The sequence below is a fragment of the Scyliorhinus canicula genome, chromosome 8 (genome assembly GCF_902713615.1).
Source record: "Scyliorhinus canicula chromosome 8, sScyCan1.1, whole genome shotgun sequence".
NCBI lineage: Eukaryota > Metazoa > Chordata > Chondrichthyes > Carcharhiniformes > Scyliorhinidae > Scyliorhinus > Scyliorhinus canicula.
Window position 1 is genome coordinate 116,153,733 of NC_052153.1, and position 26,568 is coordinate 116,180,300.

At 46.9% G+C, this 26,568-nt stretch overlaps 1 protein-coding gene across 1 annotated transcript in view; it reads right to left on the reverse strand.

The window, feature by feature from the left end:
- slc25a46 (solute carrier family 25 member 46) overlaps positions 1–19,244 on the reverse strand; it is a 56,901-nt gene extending 37,657 nt beyond the window's left edge. The window contains exon 1 of the mRNA XM_038805122.1: positions 18,891–19,244. Within this exon, the coding sequence (XP_038661050.1) occupies positions 18,891–19,158 (268 nt within the window). The 5' untranslated portion in view covers positions 19,159–19,244. The remainder of the gene's footprint in view (positions 1–18,890) is intronic.
- Between the last annotated feature and the right edge of the window lie 7,324 nt (positions 19,245–26,568).

Genomic DNA, 26,568 nt, shown 5'->3' on the forward strand with positions numbered 1-26,568 from the left:
TATCACCCTCGGAACACAATCCTCTATCCTCGAGGCTAGAATTTTGGCATCGACATTTAATAAGGAGATTGGTCTCTATGACCCACATTGCTCTGGGTCCTTCGCCCGCTTCAGGATCAATGAGATCGAAGCCTGTGACATTGTTGGGGAAGAACCCGACTGCATGGCCTCCAATCCCTTTGCCACTTCTACAATCCCGATCGGGGCTCCCAACCCCTCCACCAACCCTTCTTCCACCATCAGAAACTTCAATCCTTCCAAAAGCTGCCTCATCCCCTCCCCCCCCCAGCTGGGAGTTCCGACTCGTACAGCCAACTATAAAACTCCTTGAACACCCCCGCTGGGTCTAAGACCGTATTTCCCCCTCTGTCCTTCACTCTTCCTATCTCCCTGGCCGCTTCCCTTTCCTAAGCTGGTGCTAACATCCTGCTAGCTTCTCATCATACTCATATACCGCCCCCCTCACTTTCCTCAACTGCCCCACTGGCTTCCCTGTGGATATCAGACCAAACTCCATCTGCAGCATCTGCCACTTCTTCAACAGCCCCGCCTCCGGGGCTTCAGAATATCTTCTACCACCTGGAATATCTCCCTAACCTGCCTATCCATCTCTGCCTGCTCCACCTTTTCCCTATGAGCCCGTATCGAAATTAGCTACGCCCGAACCACCACCTTCAGTGCTTCCCACACCGTTGCTGCCAAAAATTCTCCCATATCATTTATCTCCAAATAATTCTGGATGGCCTCCCTCACCCGCTCACACACCCCCTCATCCGCTAATAGTCCTACATCCAATCTCCATTGCGGGCGCTGACCCCCCCTCCTTGCTCAGCCGTAAATCCACCCAGTGTGGGGTGTGGTCTGACACAACAATCGCCGAATACTCGGCATCTACCACCCCTGCATTGATGAAAACGAAAAAAATCAATCCGGGAACACGCTTGGTGAACATGGGAGAAAAAAGAAAACTCCTTCACTGTTGGCCGTCCAAACCTCCACGGATCTACCCTCCCCCCCCCCTCCATCGGTTCCATAAACCCCTTTAGCTCCTTCGCCACGGCTGGCACCCTCCCTGTCCTTGAACTCAACCGATCCAACCTCGGATCAATGACTGTATTAAAGTCCCCTCCCATGACCAAGCTATGCGAGTCCAGGTCCAGAATCCTCCCCAACACCCACCTTATTAACTCTGCGTCGTTCCCGTTTGGTGCCTAAATATTCACTAAAACCACCTGCATCCCCTCCAGCTTCCCACTTACCATAAAATACCTATACTTCCCCCCCGCCCTGAGTCCGCCACTATGGTCCCTACCTCAAATGAAACCCATTTATTGATCAAGATCGCAACCCCCCCCCCCCTAGTTTTAGTATCTAGCCCCGAATGGAATACCTGGTTCCCAACCCAACCCTTCCTCAGCCTAGTCTGATCTACTACCCTCAGGTGTGTCTCCTGTAATACTGCCACATCCACCTTCAACCTCTTCAAATGCACAAACATGCAAGCCCTCTTGACCGGCCCGTTCAACCCTCTCCCATTCCACGTGATCAGCTTGGTTGGGGGGCACCCTTCTCGAACATACAGGCCACGTGTGCCCCTGCATCTGATCCTTCACAGTCCTCTGGGAGGCCAACGATCCTTGGGTTCTGCCTGCGTGACCTATTCTCCAGATCCTCCACCTTCTCTTGCAGCCTTTTCTGGTAGTCCCTCATCAGCCCTATCTCTGCCGACAATGCGGTTAGCTGGTCCTCGTGCGCAGCCGCCGCCTCTTCCACCTTCTGGATTGCCTGCCCTGGGCTTCCAGTCTATGCTGTACCCGAGCAATCCCCGTCTTAATCGGGTCCAGGTATTCTTGAGTTTGCTTAGCAAAGCTCTCCTTGAGGAAGTTCACCAGCTGCTCCATTGACCACAGGGCCCGCAATCCCAGTCCTTGAGCCTCCACCATATTTTCCTGTGCTGCTGGCTCCACTCCCTTCTTTGCCCAACGACCTCTCCTTAGCAGACCACTTCTCGTCCACAAATCCATTAACTGGTGGGGAATTCTTTTCCTCTACCTCACCAGCCTCCACTTTCACCAATCAAATCCCCCATAAGTCAGAGGTAAAGGTCTAAAAGATCCACCACGTGCGGGAGCTACCAAATGAGCGACCTCTCATTCCATGTCCCCTCGGAAGTCCGACAATCTTTTCTTGATATGTTTCTCATGCATCTCTGCTTTCACCCTTGTAAATAACCTCTGCACCCCTTCCATTGCCTTTAATTCTCCTTTACAATGTTGCAACCAGAACTGAACCAAGGGCTATTCATGGCAACAACTGGGGAGTTTGGCCCAATACAGGATTAGATGGAGAGAATTTCATCAGTGGCCTATGCTCCGATAAGAAATGTAAAGGCTAAGAAGAGAAGAACCAGGACAAATACATGAATAGGGTGGGAATAGAGGGATACGGACCCCGGAAGTGTAGAAGATTTTAGATTAGACGGGCAGCATGGTCGGCGCAGGCTTGGAGGGCCGAAGGGCCTGTTCCTGAGTTGCACTTTTTTTTTCTTTGACTGCACCCAGTACATTAAGCATAGTCTAAATAAAACTCACGGTTTAGGATAATTTCCTTACTTTTCAATTCTGTCCCTCTAGAAATTAAGCCTCATGCTTAGTTTGCTTTTTGTTTTGATCTTGCTAACCTGTTAGAAATCTTTTAGTGATTGGTGTATTGCACTCCAGTATTCCTTTGTTCCTCTACCCCAACCAGACTTGCATCCTCCAAGTAATAATTGATCACCCTACTCTTCCTACCAAAATGTACTATCTCACATTTATCAATGCTGAACTTCGTTTGCCAATTATTTGCTCATTCTGAAGGTATATGAATGTCCTCCTGTAATTTGTTGCAAACTGACTGGATTGGTGGCATGGACTCAATGGGCGGAATGGTCTTCTTCTGTACTGTAAATGACTGACTCCTCAGTATTAACTCACCACCTGCACATCTCCCGCCCCCCCCCAAAATTTAGTGTCATCGGGAAAGTTAAAAATTGTATTTGTGACGCCAAAGTCCAAATCGTTAATGTAAATTGTAAACATCCTTACAGTCATAAAATAAATTGATTTTGCAAGGACTGGAAATAACTATCTGATGGCATTAGTGCATTGCAGACATGTCAGAAAACAAAAACAACTAATCAACAGGACAATATACATCAAATGGAAAATTACAAAGTTATGATAAGAGAATTATCGGGAGAAGATCGACTACAGTGTATTTTCAATGCTGGAAATAATTTGTAAAGAATCATTAATCATTCTAAAGGAATAATGTTATCCGATCTACTGATGCATAGTGCATATAATTGAACAGGTGCAGGATAACTATTTGAGAATATGCTGATTAGAATGAGTGAAACACAAATTTCCTAGACCAAGATTAGATTTTAAACACAATACAATATTGGTCTGTAACCTCCGAGCTTCCGGGAGTCATAACTGGGCAACACCACCTGCCCTCCAACCAGAAGACCTCAGGTAAGGATTGCCTGGCAAATTGAAACTTCCATTGATTGCACTTTTCATTGCAAGGCAATTGCTCAATGAAAATTGCAAACTCATGATGGTTCCAACTGTCTTGCAGTAGTCACACAGAAAATGTTAGAAGAATTAAAGCCACTTCTAACCTTCCCCCTCCCAACCGCACTCCCTCCAACAGACTCCCCTGAACACCCGACACCCCATCACCAATCACCCATTTCCCCCTCCAATGATTGCCCGGCACCAATCCCCCAACAAACGACCGACCCCCCCCCCCCCCCCCCCCCCAACAACTCATCTACCGGCCACCCCCAACCCAAGTTGGAAGGTCGAGCGACAAAGAAAAAGCTGGATTTCCAGGTCACTAACTTGGTACGGAGTGACAATCCAACTCTGAGGCCCAATATATTCTTTTTTTTTCCCCCAAGTATTTTTCTTCCAAATTTTCAACATTTTTACAATTTATAAATGTGAAAACCCACTCAACACATTAAAGCCCCCACCCCCCATCCCTCCCTTGCCCCCCTGCTCCACCCTCAGCTGTCAATGGTAAACAACTCTCCAAAATGCAAAAAATGCGAGCAATCAACGAGGCGAAAGCTAAAATATCAGCTCCCTCCTGCAACTCGGGACGGTCCGACACCCCGAATATGGCTTCCAGGGGACCGGGTTCCACATGGTCATGCAAAACCCCCCAAATGGTGCTGAAAACCACTTTCCAAAACCTATCCAGCTTCGAGCAAGACCAAAACATGGTTTGCAGGGCCCTCTCACATCAGTCGTGGACATCCTCCACCCCATCAAACAGCCAGCTCATCCTTGACTTTGTCAAGTACGCCCAGTACGATGCCTTCAAGCTGTATCAGACCCAGCCTCACATACAAATTTGAAGCATTTATCCTCCGCAGCACCTCACACCACAATCCCTCCTTCAGCCCCGCCCCCAGCTCATCCTTACCCCGAACCCTTTCCATAGACACCTGTATCCTCCTCCAAAACCCTCCCTTAAAATCGCCCAGACAGTCCCCCTCTCCAACACCCACCTCCGTCGATAGCACCGCCTCCAGCAACGACGAGGCAGATGTTATCAGGAAAGTCTTCCTCACAAAGTCCTGTACCTGCATGTACCAGAAACTCTTTCTCCGCGCCAACCCAAACTTCTCATTAAGTTGCTCCAAGCTCACAAACCACCCTCCTAGAAACAAATCCTTTATCTCCCTAATTCCCTTCTCTTCCCATCCCCAGAACCTCGCATCCACTCTCCCCAGCTCAAACCAGTGATTTCCCCGATTGGCATCCCCCTGACCACGCTCCCAACCTAACATATTGCCGAAACTGACTCCAAACGTTCAGCATCGGGAGCAGCGCCATTGCCAGCGCCCACAACCCCGACCCCCTATATGAGCCTGCCTCCATCATCACCCACAAAACCCCCACCTCCCCATTCCATCCATTAAACTTCTCTGCATTCGACGCCCAGTAATGGAAGAACAATACAGAACAGGAACAGGCCCTTCGGCCCTCGAAACCTGTACTGGTCATGATGCCAACCTTTGCCAAAACCCTCAGCACTTCCTTGGGCTGTATCCCTCCATACCCATCCTACCCATATGTTTGTCAAGATGCCTTCTGAATGCCGTTAATGTATCTGGTTCCACAACTTCCCCTGGCAATGCGTTCCAGACACTCACCACCCTCTGCGTTAAAAACCTGCCTCACACATCTCCTCTAAACTTTGCCCCATGGACCTTAAACCTATGCTCCCTGGTGACTGACCCCTCCACCCTGGGAAAGAGTGCCTGCCCATCCACTCTATCCATGCCCCTCATAATCTTGTAGACGTCTATCAGGTCACCCCTCAACCTCCGCCTTTCTAATGAAAACAGTCTGAGTCTATTCAGCCTCTCCACATAGCGAACACCCTCCAGACCAGGCAACATCCTGGTAAACCTCCTCTGCACCCTCTCCAAAGCGTCCACATCCTTCTGGTAGTGTGGCGACCAGAATTGTGCGCAATATTCCAAGTGTGGCCGTACCAAGGTTCTATACAACTGTAGCATGACTTGCGAGTTTTTATACTTGATGCCCCGCCCAATGAAGGCAAGCATTCCGTGTGCTTTCTTGACTACCTTGTCCACTTGTGTTGCTACCTTCAAAGATCTGTGGATCTGCACGCCCAGATCTATCTGACTTTCTATATTCTTAAGAGTTTTACCATTAATAACATAGATCATATGTGCAGAAGGCGGCCATTCGGCCCATCGAGTCTGCATTGACCCATTTAAGCCCTCACTTCCACCCTTACACCATAACCCAATAACCCCTCCTAACCTTTTTGGTCACTAAGGGCAATTGATCAGGGCCAATCAACCTAACCTGCACATCTTTGGACTGTGGGAGGAAACCCGAGAACCCGGAGGAAGCCCACGCAGACACAGAGAGAACGTGCAGACTCCGCACAGACAGTGACCCAGCCGGGAATCGAACCTGGAACCCTGGCACTTGTGCTACCATGCTACCGTATATTTCCCTTTGTTAGACCTACCAAAATGCATTATCTCACATTCGTCCGGATTAAACTCCATTTTCCATTTCTCTGCCCAAGTCTCCAACCTATCTATGTCCTGCTGTATCTTCTGACAATCCTCAACACTATCTGCCACTTCACCAACCTTGGTGTCATCCGTGAACTTACTAATCAAACCGGCTACATTTTCCTCCAAATCATTTATGTACACCACAAACAACAGAGGCCCAAACACTGATCCATGTGGAACACCACTAGTCACAATCTTCCATTCAGAAAAACACCCTTCCGCTGCTACCCTTCGTCTTCTGTGACTGAGCCAGTTCTATATCCATCTTACAACCTCACCACTGATCCCGTGTGACTTCACCTTTTGTACCAGTCTGCTATGAGGAACCTTGTCAAAGGCAATAATACATATAATAATACATCAAATTCGGGGGGCCTAATCCCTCAGGCTGCCGTCCTTCTGCAGTACCATCTTCCTTATCCTGGCTACCTTCCCCGCCCAGACAAACAAAGAAATAAGCCTATCCACCCCCTTGAAAAACACCTTTGGCAAAAAGACAGGCCGGCACTGAAACAGAAACAAAAATCAGGGTAAAATATTCATCTTCACTGTCTGTACCAGGCCCGCCAACAGCAGAGGATTAGCCCACCTCAACAAATCCACCGTCATCACCAATCTAGTGAAATTGAACTCCGAGGACCTGCCCAATTCCGGGCCACCTACAGTGAGATGCTGCCAGCACCCCCACCCCAGCTCCCACCCCTGGAGAGAAAAACCACAACGTAATCACTTTTCCCGAATTTAGCTTATACTCAGAGAACATCCCAAATCTTTGAAGCAAAACCATTATGTGCCCCATCTAAGAGCCCGGCTCCGAAATATATAACAAGTCACCGTATACAAGGACACCGTATGCTGCACCCCGTCCCCTCACTATCCCCTTCCACATCCTTGACCTCCTCAGCGCAATGGCCAAGGGCTCTATAGCCAATGCAAACAGAAGGGGGGACATGGGGCATCCCTGCCTCGTTCCCTGGTGCAATGCAAAACACCCTGAATTCATAGCATTAGTACGCCCACACACCATTAACTGCTCCCATTCCACAAACATCAGCTCAGTCACAAATTTCTCTAACAACGCCAACAAATAACTCCATCTGATCAAACGCCTTCTCTGCATCCAATGGCACCACCACCTCCAACTCCCTTCCCTCTGCCGGAGAAAGCACCACATTCAGCAGCCCCCTCACGTTGGATGATAACGGTCTGCCCTTAACGAGCCCTGTCTGATCCTCCCCAATCACCCTCTGAAGGCATACCTCCAACCTTAACCACAACACCTTTGACAATATCTTGGCGTCCACATTCATCAGAGAGATGGACCTGTATAACCCACACTCCACCGGTCCTTATCCCTCTTAAGCAACAAAATGGAGCTCTTCCCCCATCGTTTTCAGCAAGATCCCCGACCGTCACGTCCTTGAACATTTCCACAACAAAGGAGCCAGCTTATCCTTAAACCTTTATAAAATTCAACCGAGAACCCATCCGGCCCCGGTGGGTCCAACTTATACAAGTCCCTATAAAACTCCTCAAACAGCTTGTGAATCTGCTCTGGAGCCACCACCAACTCCCCCGCCTTATCCCGAACTATCCACCTCGCCGCAGCTTGTCTGCGAAGCAGACCCAGTAACATACGACCTGCTTTCTCCCCGTACTATAACAGCTCCCCCCTCACCCTTCTCAACTGACGCACGACTTTCCCCATGGACAGCAGGTCAAACCTCGTCTGCAACTCCTTCCTTTTTGCCAGGAGCCCCCGACCCAGGTCCCCCACATACCTCCCATCCAAAATCTCTTCTAACAACCGTTGGCGTTCTTCTCTCTCATCCCCATTCTACCCTAGCCTTAAACGAGATCACCTCCCCTCTCACTATTACCTTCAGTGCCTTCCAAACCACCGACGACGAGACCACCCCCATGCAATTGAACCCCAAATACTCCTCAATCACCTTCCCCATCTTGTCAGAGAACCTTCGATCTGCCAAAATCCCACATCCATTCTCCATCCCGGCTTCTGGACCGTTCCCTCATCCAATACCACATCCATCCAGTGCGAAACGTTATCCAAGATCACAATGTTGACTACTCTGCCTTAACTCCAGCCAACAGCCTTCCCCCATCTCAAAAAAGCCGATCCTTGAGAACACCTTGTGCACTGGGGAGGAAAAAGAATACTCTCGATCCTTCGGGCGTAAAGATCTCCACGGGTCAACCTCCATCTCCCTCGTGAGCCCAGCCAACGCCTTCGCTCCCCCCTCACCTCCCCAGATGGGGTCAGTGAGCACAGCTGGGACCTGTCCAACCCTCGGCTCCAGCACTGTGTTCCAATCACCACGCCCCCAAAATAAATTCATGGGTATCCAGATTCGGAATGGCAGCCAATGCTCTCTTCACAGGACCTTGCGTGATCCCAATTGAGGGCATATATATTTACCAACACCACCAACCTCTCCTCCAGGGCACCCGTTACAATCACGTACCTGCCCCCTGATCGGTCACCATCTTTTCCACCTGGAACCTCACGCACTTGCCCACCAAAATCACCACCCCACGACTGTCAAACCCTGAATGAACTGAAGAAACACCTGGCTCATCAACTCTTCCCAAGCCTCATCTGGCCCTTCACTCTCAGATAGGTTTCTTGCAGCATCACCACATCAACTTTTAAACTCTTCAAATTAGCAAAATCTCTTGCTCTCTTCATCGGTTCCCCTAACCCCCTCATGTTCCACGTCACTATTCAGACCAAGGATTTCTAACCCCCACCCCTCCGCCATCCAGCCCAGGCCGCACCCCTCCCAGAATCCCCCCAGCCGCTTCCCCTTGCAAACACCTCACCTAATATTGATTCCCTCCCCCCACCATTCATATCCCAGGTACATCAAAACCTGCTCGACCAGGCTCCAATGACCAGAGCACCCCCACCCCCCCCCACCCCCCCCCCCCCCCCCCCCGCCACGCTCCCGTTCACTAGTCAACCTTTGTTTGCTAGCGCAAAGGTGACCCCTGCCAGACCTCACTCCCCCTCATCCCCATCCGATCCTCGGCGGCGCCTCATGCTAGAAACCCACATCCCCCAAACCAAGAGAAAAAACACACCCATGAGGAGAAACAAGAACACATGTAAACCACACCCCCCCCCCCCCAATTAGGAGACACAAGAAAAAAACAATCCAAGAAAGAAACTCAATAAGAAAAGCATTCACAGTTCACACCAAAATTCCAACTCTCACCTCAGTCTGAGTCCTTCAGCCTTAACGAACGCCTCCGCAGTCTCAAAATAAAATCCATTGAATTGTGAGTCACTCTCAGCTTCACCGGGTAGGCCACTCCGAATCTCACTCCGCTGCCGTCCAGTGCCACCATCACACATCCAAAGGACGCCCGCCTTCTCGCCAACTCCGCCATCAGATCTCGGTATGTGCGTACATCAACGCCCTCCCACTTCACATCCCACCTCCGCTTTGCCCAGATCAAAACCTTCTCCTTCACGTGGTAGCTGTGGAAGCAGACTATGACTGTCCTTGGTAGTTCATTTGTTTTATGCTTTGGCCGGAGTGACCGATGCACCCTGTCTAGCTCAGAGGCAGTGCTCTTCCCCCTCCCCCATCATCTTGGCGTACATGTTCGCAAGATACTCGGTTGGTTCGGGGCCCTCCACCCCCTCGGGCAGACCCACAATCCTGAGGTTTTGCCTCCTTGACCAGTTTTCCAGGTCCTTCACCTTGGCTCTGAGCCCTTTAGTGACCTCCGTCACTCTCCGCAGCTCCTCATCCATTGAGGTGAACTGGTCGCTGTGTTGTGACAGTGTCTCTTCCACCGCCTTCATCTTCTCTCCTTTCTCCCGCACCTCGACTGACGTCTTCATCAATGCACCCTTTATCGGGGCAATCACCTCCTCCACCCATCTTTAAGCTAAGCCATCATCTCCCTCAGAAGCATCTCTAGATATTTGGCGAACAGCCTTTCAAACTCCACCCACACCACCTCAGTTAGAGTCTCACCCGTAATGGGAGAGGCCCCACCTGACGACCCAGCCATCTTTCCTCCTGCTGGACTCGCCGATGGACCTTCGCTTGCCCCCTTCTTTCCAAGACCTTTCTTCTGGGACTTTGACATTTCCCCAACTCCTTATGACTTCCCACACCAGTTCATCAGAAACTACATCTGAGACCAGGCATAAAAGTCCAAAAATCGAAGACTCTAGCAGGAGCCACCTAATGTGCAGATCCATATTCATGTGTACACTACACAACGACAGCTTGTAATTATTTAGTAAAGTAGTAAAACGGGACTGTTAACAAACGATATTACACTGAGCCACACAAGGAACTATTACGGCCAATGATCAAAAGCTTGGTCAAAAAGGTAGGTTTTAATCTGAAAGGAGGTAAGAGAGGCAGAGCTATTTAGAAAGGGATGGAACTTTCTCCGATGTGGAAAGATTAAAATCAGGGGTGGTTGAGAGGTCAGCATTAGAGGGGCAAAGATATTCAGGCTATTGCAGACATTGTAGCAGGGCATGGTAATGGAGCGAATTGAAAATAAGGATGAAGATTTTAAAATCAAGGCGGAGAAATATTCCTATGCGCACATTTTACAAACTGCCTTTAATCAAAACACTTACATGTATCCATTTCTTCCATCAATAGTTATGACTTGTTCAAATTTAAATTCAGCCCAGGTCTGTCAGATCTGCAAACAGTGGATTTCAGTACGGTTTCTAATCCTGATGGCATCTCATGTCTTGCACCCTCAAACTAATTTCCTTCTATCTGTATCTTTAATTGCTTCCAAGCCATCTTTTACCCCCTTTGAAAATTTGCTCATGATCGCCATAACCCAATGAAATGTTTGAGTCTTATTTCCATCAAACATTATGTAGTAATTGATGGAAGCTGCTATCTCTCAATTTTTTTTGCTCTGAATAGACAGGCTCAGTCCACAATAATATAGATTTCACCATAATAGTGCATTTTGTGCAAGCTCAATCCATGATTGTGTATAGTTTTTGCCAGGATCATGTGTATGTTGTGTTCTTGAAGAACTCTGTTCTTGAAAATTAAAGAATCATTAGCCATTTCCTAATATTTCTCCAAACATATCTGCTAAATAATCTACAACTCCCATTAAAGCTATACTCAAGACTAGCTACACTTTCTTCAAATTGTTCTAAGTGTGTTTGTATTGGTTGTTCAATCGGTCCCAGAATTTGGTTCTCATCTACTTTGTGCTATTTTGAAAATAATGGCCTCCTCATATCATCCAAAACAACAAAATCCACCATAAGACCATAAGACATAGGAGTGGAAGTAAGGCCATTCGGCCCATCGAGTCCACTCCGCCATTCAATCATGGCTGATGGGCATTTCAACTCCACTTACCAGCATTCTCCCCGTAGCCCTTAATTCCTCGCGACATCAAGAATTTATCTATCTCTGCCTTGAAGCCATTTAGCGTCCCGGCCTCCACTGCACTCCGCGGCAATGAATTCCACAGGCCAACCACTCTCTGGCTGAAGAAATGTCTCCGCATTTCTGTTCTGAATTTACCCCCTCTAATTCTAAGGCTATGCCCACAGATCCTCGTCTCCTCGCCTAACGGAAACAGTTTCTTTGCGTCCACCCTTTCTAAGCCATGTATTATCTTGTAAGTTTCTATTAGATCTCCCCTTAACCTTCTAAACTCCAATGAATACAATCCCAGGATCCTCAGCCGTTCATCATATGTTAGACCCGCCATTCCAGGGATCATCCGTGTGAATCTCCGCTGGACACGCTCCAGTACCAGTATGTCCTTCCTGAGATGGGGGGCCCAAAACTGGACACAGTACTCCAAATGGGGCCTAACCAGAGCCTTATAAAGGCTCAGTAGCACATCGCTGCTTTTATATTCCAACCCTCTTGAGATAAATGACAACATTGCATTCGCTTTCTTAATCACAGATTCAACCTGCATGTTTACCTTTAGGGAATCCTCGACTAGCACTCCCAGATCCCTTTGTACTTTGGCATTATGAATTTTCTCACCGTTTAGAAAGTAGTCTATGCTTGGATTCTTTTTTCCAAAGTGCAAGACCTCACATTTTCTCACGTTGAATTGCATCAGCCATTTCCTGCACCACTCTCCCAAACTGTCTAGATCCTTCTGCAGCCTCCCCACTTCCTCAGCACTACCTGCCTGACCACCTAACTTTGTATCATCGGCAAACTTCGCTAGAATGCCCCCAGTCCCTTCATCCAGATCATTAATATATATGGTGAACAGCTGCGGCCCCAACACTGAACCCTGTGGGACACCGCTGGTCACCGGCTGCCATTCCGAAAAAGAACCTTTTATCCCAACTCTCTGCCTTCTGTCAGATAGCCAATCCTCAACCCATGCCAGTAGCTCACCTCGAACACCATGGGCCCTCGCCTTACTCAGCAGCCTCCTGTGTGGCACCTTATCAAAGGCCTTTTGGAAATCCAGATAGACCACATCCACTGGGTTTCCCTGGTCTAACCTACTTGTCACCTCCTCAAAGAATTCTAACAGGTTCGTCAGGCACGACCTCCCCTTACTAAATCCATGTTGACTTGTTCTAATCCGACCCTGCTCTTCCAAGAATTTAGAAATCTCATCCTTAACGATCCTTAACCAAAATAACCATTTTGGTGATGATACATCAGTTTTCTTTGGAATGCACATCCTCAATCTTCTAATGCTCTCAATTTAATATCTGAATTATCAAATCATGATCTTATATATGCCAATAAATGGAGTGATAAAAATATTGTTTCTTTCATTTCCTCTCGGACATGGTCTAAGCCACAGTCTCCAATTACTACCTTTGAAGGCACCATTATTTGCACCCCCCCCCCCCCCCCCCCACCCCAATCACAGCATTCTTGGCATGACCTTAGACTTTAATGACTAAAGTTGACTCCAAAAGGGTCCACTTCCTACCCATCATGATTTAAAGTTAAATCCCGACCAAAAGGATAATGTCCAAGTACAAGATCAAGGTTTGGTCACCTCTAGTCGCCATTCTGTCACTGCTTTCCTTTGTCCATTCTATTGATACAATAGTTAGTAGCCCTCAAATATTTCCATCTTTTAAACACAAATTTTTTGTCCTTCGCATCATCCACTATTTTCAAATGGCAGCACCCTGCAATTTCTGAGAACTTAGCAATAGAACTATTTTTTTCTTAATTTTCCAACACACTTGTCAATTACTAGGGGGCATAGGTTTAAGGTGCGAGGGACAAGGTTTAGAGGAGATGTACGAGGCAAGATTTTTTACACAGAGTGTAGTGGGTGCCTGGAACTCACTGCCGGAGGAGGTGGTGGAAGCAGGGACGATGGTGACATTTAAGGGGCATCTTGACAAATACATGAATAGGATGGGAATAGAGGGATACGGACACAGGACGTGTAGAAGATTTTAGTTTAGACAGGCAGCATGGTCGGCACAAGCTTGGAGGGTCGAAGGGCCTGTTCCTGTGCTGTACCTTTCTTTGTTCTTGTACTTGTTTTTTTTTTAAACCAAGAGTAGTTATCATCTAATCAGCGATTCAAGTTTTACTTTGATAATTTCTATATCATTATGATGATCCTTCACAATAGCCACTGGTTATTTACTATGATTTTTGAATTTAGTTTTCAGCGGAAGTAAATAACTGCAGTTTTTGTCCAAGATCATGTGTGCTGAATACAATGCTGACTCTTCTGTCTTGATGGAAACATACTTCAAAATACTTTCAAAGCTGTCTTATTACAGTACTTACTTACAGACACCACTGACTGTATCTTTATAGAAGAGGGGTCTATGCAAGGTGTCAACCCCATTTAGCCAGGTACTTGCATCTGTCAAAACTGATGACATCTTAATTCCCTTATCAAACAACAGAAGCACAGCAACTGGCATTTATAAAGCTCCTTTATAGAGAGAATTTCACAGCTGAAGGCATGGCAGCCAAAGATAGAAATGCACAAGAAGGCAGAATTGGAGGGTTTTGAGTAAGTTTGTGCAGCTGCAGGGGCTGGCAAAGGACCTAGAAAGATTTCCACACAAGGATGAGAAATTTTAAAGTTGAGGCATTTGACAACTAGGAAACACAGAATCGATAGATAAATGGGACTTGAGTTTTAGACAAATCAATCTAATGGATAGCACAGAACTGTTGCAGTGAAAAGGAAGACATTTGGCTCACCGTGTCTGTTTTGGTTCTCCAAATGAGCATTCTGACTTCGTGCCAATCCCCTGCCTTTCCCAGTACCTCTGCATATTGTTTCTATTCAAATAAACATCTGATGCCCTCTTAAATTTCTCAATACTGCTTCCACCTCATTTCCAGGTAGTACATTCCAGATCCAAACCACTCAATGTGTGAAAAGGTTTTTTTCTCACATCGCATTTGATTTTTTTGAAAATCACTTTAAATCTATGCCCTCTTGTTCTTGATTCTTTTACGAGCAGGAACAGTTTCTCCCTATCTACTCTGTCCAATCGCCTCACGATTTTGAACATGGCTATCAAATTTCCCCTTGATCGTCTTCTCTCCATGTAGAGTATTCCCAACTTCTCCAATCTATCCTCAGAACTGAAGTTTTTCATCCTGGAACCATTCTTCTAACCTCTTCTGCACTCTCTCCAATAAGTTCACATCCTTCCTGTAGTGTGGCGCCCAGAACTGCAGCTGAGATCTAACTAGTGTCTTGTATAAGTTCAGCATAACCTCCTTGCTCTTGTACTCGATGCCTCTATTCATAAAGCCCAAGATATTATACGCTTTATTAACTGCTCTCTCCACATGTCCTGCCACCTTCAATGATCTATGCATATATACACCCGATCCCTCTGCTCCAGCGTCTCTCCTCACACTTCCCCACATTGAACTTCATCGGGTTTCCATCTTCTCACTTTGATTTGTTTATGCCCTTCTGAAGTTCCACACTGCCCTCCTCACTGTTTACAATATTCCAAGTTTCTTATCATCTGCAAACTTTGAAACTGTCCCCTGCACACCAAGATCTAGATTATTAATCATTTTATCAGGAAAAGCAAGGGTCCCAATACTGACCCCTGGGGAACTCCACTATAAACCTTCGCCCAGCCCAAAAAATATCCATTGACCATTACACTCTGCCTCCGATTATCCACCCAATTTTGTATCCATGTTGCTACTATCCTTTTTAATCTATGAGCCATAACTTTTCTCTCAGGTCTATTGTGTGGCACTGTATTGAAAACCTTCTAAACGTCAAAGTACACCACATCAACAGCATTATCCTCATTGATCCTTTCTGTTACTTCTTCTAACCCCAGCAATTTAATTAAACACAAGTTCCCTTTAGAAATGCTTAATCTTCTAATCAACTCATATTTTTCCATGTGACTGTTAATTCTCTCCTGAATAACTGTTTCTAGAAGCTTGCCCACCACTGAAGCTAAATTGACTGGTATGTAATTGCTGGACTTATCTTTAAAAGTTTTTTTTGAACAAGGACATAATGTTTGCAATTCACCAGTCCTCTAGCACTAGTCTAGGGAAGACTGAAAGATTATGGCCAAGACCCCTGAAATTTTCACTCTCACTTCCTTCAGTGCATCTCATCTGATCCTTGTCAACACTTCCTCCCCATCAATTTTGAACTCCTATGGTGACAGAATTTCCCAGTTTATCACTGTGGCCTGGGTAGCATCCACCTCCTTGGTAAAGATGGATACAAAGTATTCATTTAATACCTCAGTCATGCCCCCTGCCTCCATGTGTAAATTCCCTTTTAGGTCCCTAATAAGCCCTAATCCTCCTTTACAACCTTTTTACTATTAGAGTACTATAGAAGACATTAGGATTCACCTTTTAGATTCCAGTCAGGAAAGCACTTGAATAGTTGGATCTGGAGGTATCAAAGGCACAGAGGAGTGTTTCAGCACCAGACCAGGCTGAAACAGAAACATAATAGGCTGGATTCTATGGTTCCCCAGCCTCATGTTTCTCGGCAGCAGGAGACGGCGTGCCATTCACTGGTGGTGGGGATTCTCTATTCCCACTGCTCTAAATGGAATTTCCCATTGAAGACACTCAACGCCGCCAGGAAACCCACGCATTGGGGTGCTCTGCCAATGGAACAGGGAATCCCGCCACCAGCGAATGGTGGAGAATTCTAGCTAATATTACAGGGATCACGTAGGTAGTAATAAAGATGAGAGAGAATATGGGGATCAGAAATTCAGTTCTGGGTCAAATTGAACACTGTTCCAGTTTGGTTCAGCCAGAGACAGTGGCCAGGGAGGGGGATGGAATTGTTAGTTACGAAACATAGTTTTGTGGTGGGGACTGAAGAAAATGGCCTCAGTCTTCCCAATTTTCATCCAGCACTGTTTGCAAAACAAACAGGTCAGCAGTCAGTTTGACAACACAGAGGTAGTGGAGGGGTCAAGAGAGGTTGCGGTGAGAAGATAGGTATCTTAACACACGTGGAAGCTGATGTGTTTTGGAAGATATTGCCAAGGGGCAGCATGCAAATAAAATATAACGGAGGGGGCCAAGAATAGAACCTTGAAGGACACCATGAACAACCATTCAGGAGTAGGATGTGAAGTCAATGCAGGTGATTCTCCGACTAGTTACGACAGGATATACAAGAACCACGCAAAGGCAGTCCATTCAACTGGATAACAAAAGTAGATGCATTGAGGAAGCATGGTGCAGCAAACTTTGTCAATGACTGCATACTGATCAAAGCAGTTGAGGAAGGATAATGCATACATACAGGATGCAATTTCAAAATTTTGTTCAGAGACAGTTTCAGTTCAGTTACGAGTGGTGTAGCCACCTGGGGTGACCACTGCCCAACACAAAATGGAAGATTGCAAGGAATGCAGGGAAATTGGACATGTTGTAAAAGCAAGCAGCTTGCAAAGCGCTTGTATATTCAGACTACTGCAGAAACCAGTTCTGACTGCTGCAGAAACCAGACAGCGCTATGAAAAGAAAACAGTTAGCATACTAATGAGGCGAACCGGGCGATCCCCAGATACAATGGAAACAAGTTAAACACAAATCGATACATTGAATGGAAGGCCAGACTTTTCAGCGCCAAAGAAGTCCAAAACAATAAGTCTCAAGAACCGCTCCAGTGATCGAGGTACTGCCCCGTTATTGGGGAATTCAAATCAATCGATTGGGAAGAGACCCAATCGATTGCGAGAGTATAGAGGGTCCGCCCAGGTGGGCGCAAGACCCTGAGAGGAGTATAAGACAGAGACCGCAACCCTAGCTCTCTCTCTCTGCTAGCCTCTCCTTGACCAGCCAGCCCTCCCAGCAGAACACCATTGCAGCAGAAGAACCTTGAGGAGGAGAGGTCTGGACAGCAGCCGCCAGCAAGTAAGTGCCACAACGCACGCTACGAGAGTAGACACTCCTGACCCCCTTTAGTCCATAACTACTGGAAGCCTGCGGACCCAGGACAAAGCTAGAGGCCGTTGTTCCCTGATCCGACAGTCCCCTTATCCAGATAAGTATTTGGCCTATTAGTGGTAGGATTAGCCTAGCCTTATAGTTTTATATGCATGATTAGTAGATTCCTGTAATATAATAAACGTGTCTTGTTTGAACTTACTAACTGGTGTATGGATTTATTGCTGTGAACTTGAAACTTGTGGCGGTATCTTAACGCTACCTGGCGGCTCCAAAGCTAACGAACGAAATAGAGCCAAATTGAGTGTTGAGCACACTCACCCAGAACGAGCAAGTGGTGAATATCTGTTAACAGAGATTACAATCAGAAATTCTAAATCAGTGTTCAAGAGTTGTCATTCTTTGCAATGTGACTAACATAAATTGCAAGGAGGGCAGAATGAGAAAGGCCGTCATCACATCATTGAAATAACTGGGAAACAGAGTGGTGTTTACAAATTCAAACTTTGCCAGCCTAAAAGTTGTCAAATATGAAAACATCAGCCAGACAATGCAGACCATTGCTCATCCTTCAGCAGTCCTCAGGTGAGGCGGTCAAGGTACTCTATGAAATGAAAATCGCTTATTGTCACGAGTAGGCTTCAATGAAGTTACTGTGAAAAGCCCCTAGTCGCCACATTCCGGCGCCTGTCCGGGGAGGCTGGTACGGGAATCGAACCGTGCTGCTGGACTGCTTGGTCTGCTTTAAAAGCCAGCGATTTAGCCTTGTGAGCTAAACCAGGCTCTATTGCTCCTCATGAAGATTGCAAGCTCAGTGACAGAAGCATCCCGGAGCTTGGTCCTTGAGTGAGATACTAATGGCTGTCAGGGCCCAAATACTGCCTGGAGCTGGAGTGGTCAGGAACATTAAAAAAGCAAAATGCTGAGGATGCTGGAAATTTGAAATAGAAACAAAAAATGCTGTAAACGCCATGTTAACACTTCCTTTCTCTTGTACCCTAAACACCTTTGTGCAATCTTTCCTAGCTCACACTAATCACTGACCTTCTATTTAGCTCCAACTGCTCCACCACCTGATAACATCCATCACATTTCTCACTCTCTTTAGCTCTGAAGAATCGTGTGACTAATAAGGGGATCAGGGGTTATGGGGAGAAGGCAGGAAAATGGGAATGTGAAACATATCAGCCATGATTGAATGGCGGAGCAGACTCGATGGGCCGAATGGCCTAATTCTGCTCCTATGTCTTATGGCAATCTTTAACCCTGTTTCTCTCTTTCTCCACTGATGCTGCCAGATCTGAGTTTTTCCAGCACTTTCTGTTTTTATTTTCCAGAACCTTATTGTGAACACCCACCAGTGGATCCGGCCCCCGTTTCTGGGGCAGCGGCCCCCGTTTCTGGGGCAGCGGCCCCCGCGCTGTCGGCTGGTGTTGTCGCCGCTGGCGCCTGTCTCTCTCCCCAAGGCCCAGGTGCCGGCGCCCGGTACCGGCTCTCAGCCAGCCAGGGGTCGGCACACTCCCATGACCTTGTCGGGATCGCATGTCCGCCTCCCCCCGCCGCCGCATCCTCGCAGCTCCGGACATTCAGCCCTTCGTTAAAACTCTGCGGCCGCCGGGAATACATGGAAACCGAGAGGGAAACGGCAAAACGGCCAAATACAACAGCTCGGCGACTCCCGGAAGGCCGAGTGACACCTCTAAACAACAGGAAGTTACCTCACCACCGGAAACAACGTTGCGGCACAATGAATGCTGGGGATTGTAGTCCAAAACACAGGACTTTGCTGGAAATAGTCATGATGTGGAGGTGCCGGCGTTGGACTGGGGTGAGCACAGTAAGAAGTCTCACAACACCAGGTTAAAGTCCAACAGGTTTGTTTCAAACACGAGCTTTCGGAGTGCAGCTCCTTCCTCAGGTGAATGGCGAGGTATGTTCCAGAAACATTTATAGAGACAAAGGCAGAGATGCTGGACAATGCTTGGAATGCGAGCATTTGCAGGTAATCAAATCATTACAGATCCAGGGAGAGGGATATTCACAGGTTAAAGAGGTGTGAATTGTCTCAGGCCAGAACAGTTGGTGGGATTTTGCAAGTCCAGGCCAGATGGTGGGGGGTGGATGTAATGCGACATGAATCCAAGATCCCTGTTGAGGCCGCACTCATGCGTGCGGAACTTAGCTATAAGTTTTTGCTCGGCAATTCTGCATTGTCGCGTGTCCTGAAGACCGCCTTGGAGAACGCTTACCCGGAGATCAGAGGCTGAATGCCCTTGACTGCTGAAGTGTTCCCCGACTGGAAGGGAACATTCCTGCCTGGTGATTGTCGCACGATGCCCGTTCATTCGTTGTCCCCCGTAGACTCACAATGGGAAGCGCATGCATAGATTTTAAAATAAATTAAAAACCCCCATCGTGGATATCCGCGGCTCGGATGCAACGCGGGTGGCTGTCTTGGACCCCAACACCCGCGTTATAAAGGGGGACTACTGTATAAATGTTTCTGGAACATACCTCGCCATTCATCTGAGGAAGGAGCTACGCTCCGAAAGCTGGAAATAGTCGGCAGGTTATTGCAGCCTCTGCCGAGTATTTCCAGCGTTCACGTCTCAGGGCAGCGACCTTTGGGATTCAGTATCGTCCAGGTAAATCTATGCTGCACTCTGTGTCCTTCCTCAGGTCCAATGCCAGAATTGCTCACAGCGCTTAAAAAGTGTTCTCCACCAAGGTTTTGTGTAGCTGAAGCATGATTTCTACCTCCTTGCATTTTATTCTTCCAGCTGTAAAAACCAGCATTCTGTCAACGTATTTGATTATTTTCTATGTTTGTTCATGAAATTCCAATAATTTATACAGTGCTGAAACTGCCCCCTTCGGACCACCACTGTTTCCAGCTTTTCAAATTAGATAATACTCTGTTTCATCCTTTCTAGATCCAAAGTGGAAGAAGATCTCACATTTGCCAACATTGAAAAACATTTGCTACAGATTTGCCCATTCACTTAATTTCGCTGACGGCGAGTCGTAAACACGTAGCGTGCATAAACCTCGTTAATGGGCCTAACGTACATTTTGTCCAATATCGCCAGCGCTGCGGTGTAAGAACCGGCCGGATTTATCTGGGTGGAGATTCTGTGGCTTACCCTCGCGTGCAGTAGGCTGAGTTTTTGTTCCTCCGTTGTTCCGGCGGCGCTGGCTTCTGCCAGGTAGGCTTTAAAACATCTCAGCCAGTGGGGAAAAATTTCCTTAGCCTCTGCATCCTGTGGGTCAAGATCTAGACGTCTGGGCTTGAGGGCTGCTTCCATGATTTACTTCGACTGTTTCATAAGTATATTAAATTGTTGGAACCAACAATTCTACGGACACGTGCTTGTAGGATTAGAATAGCGGTTTTAATATACTTACAACAGAGCCAGCCTGTTAGCCGTTGAACTTTCGGTGAACTGGCTGGCTGACCCTGTGGCACGGATCTTTATACAGCAGCTCCAGGGGGAGGAGTCCTGGCCGGAGCCAAGGGAGGAGCCCAGTACAAACTCTCGAGTACTCCCAGAGCTACTCCCCCTGGTGGTCAGGTAGTGCAACTGCACTTACAATATTGATACATATATACAGATTATAATACCGTGTGAATCTCATTCACCACAAATGCCAATAAAATTTCAGTCTGTAATAGAACGAAGGAGATTCAATTCAAAATATTACACCTTCTGCATATCATACCAAACTTGAGACACAGGTTGACCCTGCTATATCTTCATTGTGCCAAATGCATACACTGTAAGAATCCAGAGCAATGCAGGTCAAACCACCCAATATCATTATTGAACATGGACACCCAAGTTATTGGCGAAGACGTTGGCATCGCGAATTGAGGACAGAGTCCCTGGGTGATATGCAAAGATCAAACTGTTTTGTGAAGGAGAGGCAGTTGTTGGCGTATGTGAGGAGGCTACTCAATGTAATCATGATGACTTCGTAGGGGCAGGAGGTGGAGATAGTGGTGGCGATGGACGCGGAGAAGATGTTAGATCGGGTGGAGTGGATCTACTTGTTGGAACTGCTGGGGTGGTTCGAGCAGTGGTTTGTAGATTGGATCCAGCTGTGGTATAAGACGGTGGTTGCGAGTGTGTGAGCACCTACCTGTGTGCGACCAATTGCAGCATATCAACCAGCCAAGTTCAAGGATCCGCGATCGCTACCTGAAGAATGAGCCCAGCCGAGAGGAACCTGAAGACTTCCAACCGACCCACGTGGACACAGATAAAGGCCTTATCTCCCGCACAGAGCCGGTCACCCCGAAGTTAAGTAAAGGTCATCTTAGTTATTAGGTTTAGTTTAGTGCGTAGCCACGTGAATCATTGCATATAAAACAAGTGTGTTTGTTAATAAACTGTCTTTTGAACTAATATACTGGTTGTGTGGTCATTCGGTCAATATAAAAAACAGCTTGTGGTTCACATAGAAATAAAGAAGTCAACATTTATTGGCGACTCCGACGGGATTTCGATTAGAAGTGACTTTATTACTCCGAGACTGAGTCAACAGCTTTGAATTAAATTGGAGAAAAGAAAAACGAACCACAAGAGTAAGTTTCATATCGACCAAATAACCGAATTTCAGAAGTGTGCACTAACCATATGCGTAACTAACAGGGAAGGGTAAGGTAAACTCATCAGACTTGCATGCAAATCTAGAGGGATTGTGAACCAGAATATAGCCGTAAGCCGTACCCGCTGTTCAATCGACAGTTGGTCGTGATCCAATCCCTGAAGCTGCTATGTTTAAACTTATCCAATAGAATTGCAAGCAATGTTTAAACTTCACCTAGTAGAATTGCGAGCAGCCCATGATTGATCCTCATCCTGACAGATATGTTTACTAGTAATTTGCTGTGCACTCATTGTCTGTGAGAAACAGGACAGCAAAACCAGCATCCTGGATTGTTTTACAAAGGCAAGATATCAGAAGTGACGTCCTTTTGGTCAAGTTAGCTTTCCTAAATCCCATTTGATTACCTATTACTGCTATGTCCTAAAAATACATGTTTAATGGTTAATAATGATTACTCCGTACACTTCCTATAATTCATCTCAATCCTTAATAAAGTAACTTATGTAAAACTACTCTGGTGGCATCCCAACTATTCAATTTTAAGAGGTATCATCACTGGACCCCCCCCCCCCCTTCAAACATTGACATCCTCAGGAAATCACAGATATATAATAACATAATAAGCTGAATGTCATGTGACCAAACCTCCAGGAATAGATTCAACCATACAGGGAATCAATAAGAAATACACGCTGAATAAATACTTGGCATCAATATTTACAGTGGAGAAAGAAGTCAACATGCCAGACATCCAAGGAGAGTAATATTGGGTGAGATTCCGCCCCCCCCCCCCCTCCCCCCCCGGTCCCCATCCCCATCCCACCCAATGGCATATTTTCCAGTGGCAGGTTCTTCTGCTCACACCGATGTCTACAGGATTTTGCATGCACCACACCCTCCACCACTGGGGAACACGGCACGAGGGGATGCATCGGCAGATTTCCAACAATCTGCCTGCATATGTCCCACTTCGTTACAATGGAAACATTTTGGCCTCTAAATGTCACTTCCACCCTCAGCACCTTCCTTATTGATCTGAGGTGAAATTTCCTGACCATCCCAACTGTTCCATCTTGTTCCTGACTATTTGTTTTCTTTTTTCTTTCCCACCTTCTATCCTTCTCATGTATTTTATAAACAAAAATTCATGAGAGTTTTTTTCATTTTCAACAGTAACGCAACAAGCCCTCAAAACTGGTACAGCACAGTATAAATGCCTCTGCATACATCAATATAGAAAAAGATAGGAGAACGCCAACACAATTGGTTCAGCTTAATCATTAAACTTGGTGTCTCCGATTATACAATAAAATAGACCATTGAATGTATAAGCTAGCGAATAGGATTGAAAAGGATAAGGCATTATAAACATTGTAAAATGATGCACACAATCACATATAAAGAGTTCATGACTGTGCTACTTAACTCATGGAAAATCTTGCAGGAGCAAATTAGATATAGCAGAACCAATAAATTTGAGAGAGGGGTCCTGTACCTTTTGGAATGCCTCCAATTTAGAACAGAGCAGGCAAGTTAGGAATCCCATCAGGATACATTCCAACATAATTTTATGGCAATTCTTAACTGAAGGATTTTTAAAAAAAATTCAAGGCATTTCATATCTACAAACACAATCAGAAGAATTACCAAACAACTCAATACCAAATACCAAACAACTCAATAAACAAACAATAGCCACTCTGCCCTCTCCCATGTCACCAACCCCTCCTCACATCGTGCCTTCTTCCTTACCCCCACCACCCCACCCCCCGCCTCCAAATCCCCTTGCTGACCTTTAAAACCTCCTTAAAGAAATCAATAAATGGCTTCCACCTCGGTGTGAACCCATATGCCGACCTTCTCAAGGCGAACTTCACCTTCTTCAACCTCAGGAATACCGCCAGGTCACTCACCCTGTAGCCATCTAAGATGGCCACCTGCAAAGGATCATGGGAATTGTGGTCAACATGGACACAGACAAGTACACAGCCTCTGTGTGATGTGCAAAGAAGCCAGACCTGACCGAAACTTGCACCCATTAAAAGTCAATCACCATTTCCCTCAGGACAATCGAGTTTGAATCAAGGAACTACAACAATAGCAGACTAACCGGCGCCACTTCCCCTTATTTGGAAAGGCCTACATGCCTGGAACAATGACAGCTGGGATCCACCCAGCCACCGAGGTATCCGGCCCTTAATTGGCCAGGATCAATGAGGGTGATCGAAACCCTATCGATCCATTGGATTGCCCAAAAGGGTGCGAAAGAGAAGAAGGATAAGAGCCCTGCGCACTAAGGATCGGTCTCTTTTGGACCAGCCTGTGCGCCGGGATGGGCCGAGTGGCCTAAAAAAAAATCCGAGATCCGCTTCCGCCGTCCACGTGTGATCTTACCCGGTGGGACCTCGGCCTGCATCCTTTCGGATTCCGCCTGGTGGGGGGGAGGGGGGTCCGACCCCGGGAGGGGCCTCCGCTGTGGCTTGGCCTGCAATCGGGGCCAACCAATCGGCGGGCCGGCCTCTCGGGCTGGGGGCCTCTTTTGCTCCACGCCGGCCCCTGTAGCCCTACGCCATGTTGCGTCGGGGCCGGCGCGGGGAAGGAAGCCACTGCGCATGCGCAAAATTGCGGCACCCATTTGACGCCGGAGCGGCAGCTGGAGTGGCATGGGTCGCTCCAGTGCCATGCTGGCCTACTGAAGGGCTCAGAATCGCTGCTCCTGGGGGCCTGTTGACGCCGTCGTAAAACGCGACGGCGTTTACGACTGCGTCGACACTTAGCCTCAGGATCAGAGAATCCTGCCCCCTGTCTTTGTGAAACAATCCAGGATGCTGGTTTTGCTGTCCTGTTTCTCACAGACAATGAGTGCAAAGCAAATTACTAGTAAACATAGCTGTCAGGATGAGGATCAATCATGGGCTGCTCACAATTCTACTGGGTGAAATTTAAACATTGCTTGCAATTCTATTGGATAAGTTTAAATGTAGCAGCTTCAGGGATTGGATCGCGTACAACTGGGGTGGGCTATTGATTTTTGAAAATTGTATAAGTACCATGTTCTGGTCTTTGTTCAGCAGAACAGATCTTGGCAGCTATCCAGGTCTGTTCTCCATGTACATGTAACAAGCTTGATTAAACAGCTATCTTGTCCAGATTGTCAATGTGCCTTTATCCCTCTGTACTGAGTTGAGCCACAGGGAATAACCCAACATGGAAGCTGACTCAATACACAGGTCTTGAAACCACTCCTACAATGACCACCATCAAAAGTGCGTAGACTTACCTCAGTGCGGAAGGTGAGCTGTCTTCCTCATCATTAGACTTCTCCAGCTGTAATTGTTTGCCTTACTCATGGCAATAAAGCATCCTAAGCAGATTTCTATAGATATGGTGGATTTCCTTGTGACAGGTCTTGCCTCACTGCTATAACTTCACGTGAACTGCAGATTGGATAGTGTATTTCCAAAGAGTAACGATAGTATAATAAGTCCACAGAGGCAAAAGTCCTTTCACCAGAATCCCTTTATTAACAAAACCAACAGCAGTATGACCAGGTGCATTCAGCTTGCTCTCTACACTGGGAGTGCAGAGGATCTGACACTCCCCGTTATATACAAAGAAGAGGTTCCCTGATTGGGCCACTAATCCAGGAACTCGTATACCAATTGGCCAATCTCAAAGGCCTGGTCTACACTTACAATATCTTGCCAGGCGGAAGGCTGCAGGGGCTGCTGTCTGTCTGGTCCTAACTTCCCCTTGCTTGGGAGCGGTTCTGCGAGTGGGCCTGGGTTCCTTAGTATTCGAGTCATTCCTGAGGATGGCTATGCAGTTGCTTATCCCCCAGTGGTAGTCTCTTAACTCAGTTGCACTGGTGTGGGCGTCTACCTCCATCGGAGTACCCTGTAACCCATGTGCTCCGCTTGCCACTTTTTCTAAGGACAAAGCCAGCTGCAATGCTTGTTTGCAATCCAGCTCGGTCTCTGCTAACTGACGTTTTTGTATTGCTAAATTATTTATTCCGCACACCAACTGGTCTCGGAGCATCTCATTTATCATCAGGCCAAATTCGCAAGCCTCTGCTAATCATCTTAATCTTGTTAAAAAAATAGTGACTGACTCCCCGTGTCTCGGAATGCTGAATAAAACCGATATCTTTGCAGGATCAGAGGTGGCTTAGGGTCATAGTACTCTTTTACTAAGTCCGTCAATTCCTGGGATGCTTTTGTGTCAGATGCCTCCGGAAAGTGAGACTGCGCATTATGGTTGCCGGCCCACACGCTGCCAGTAGAATGACCCATTGCTTTTCATCCAAAACCATATCGTTCGCTTTGAAAAAGTGCTTCATCCGCTCTACATATTGGGCCCAGTCTTCCATTGCAGGGTCAAAAAAATCCAACTATAAAGGCATTTTGCCTGTCAATGGCTTAC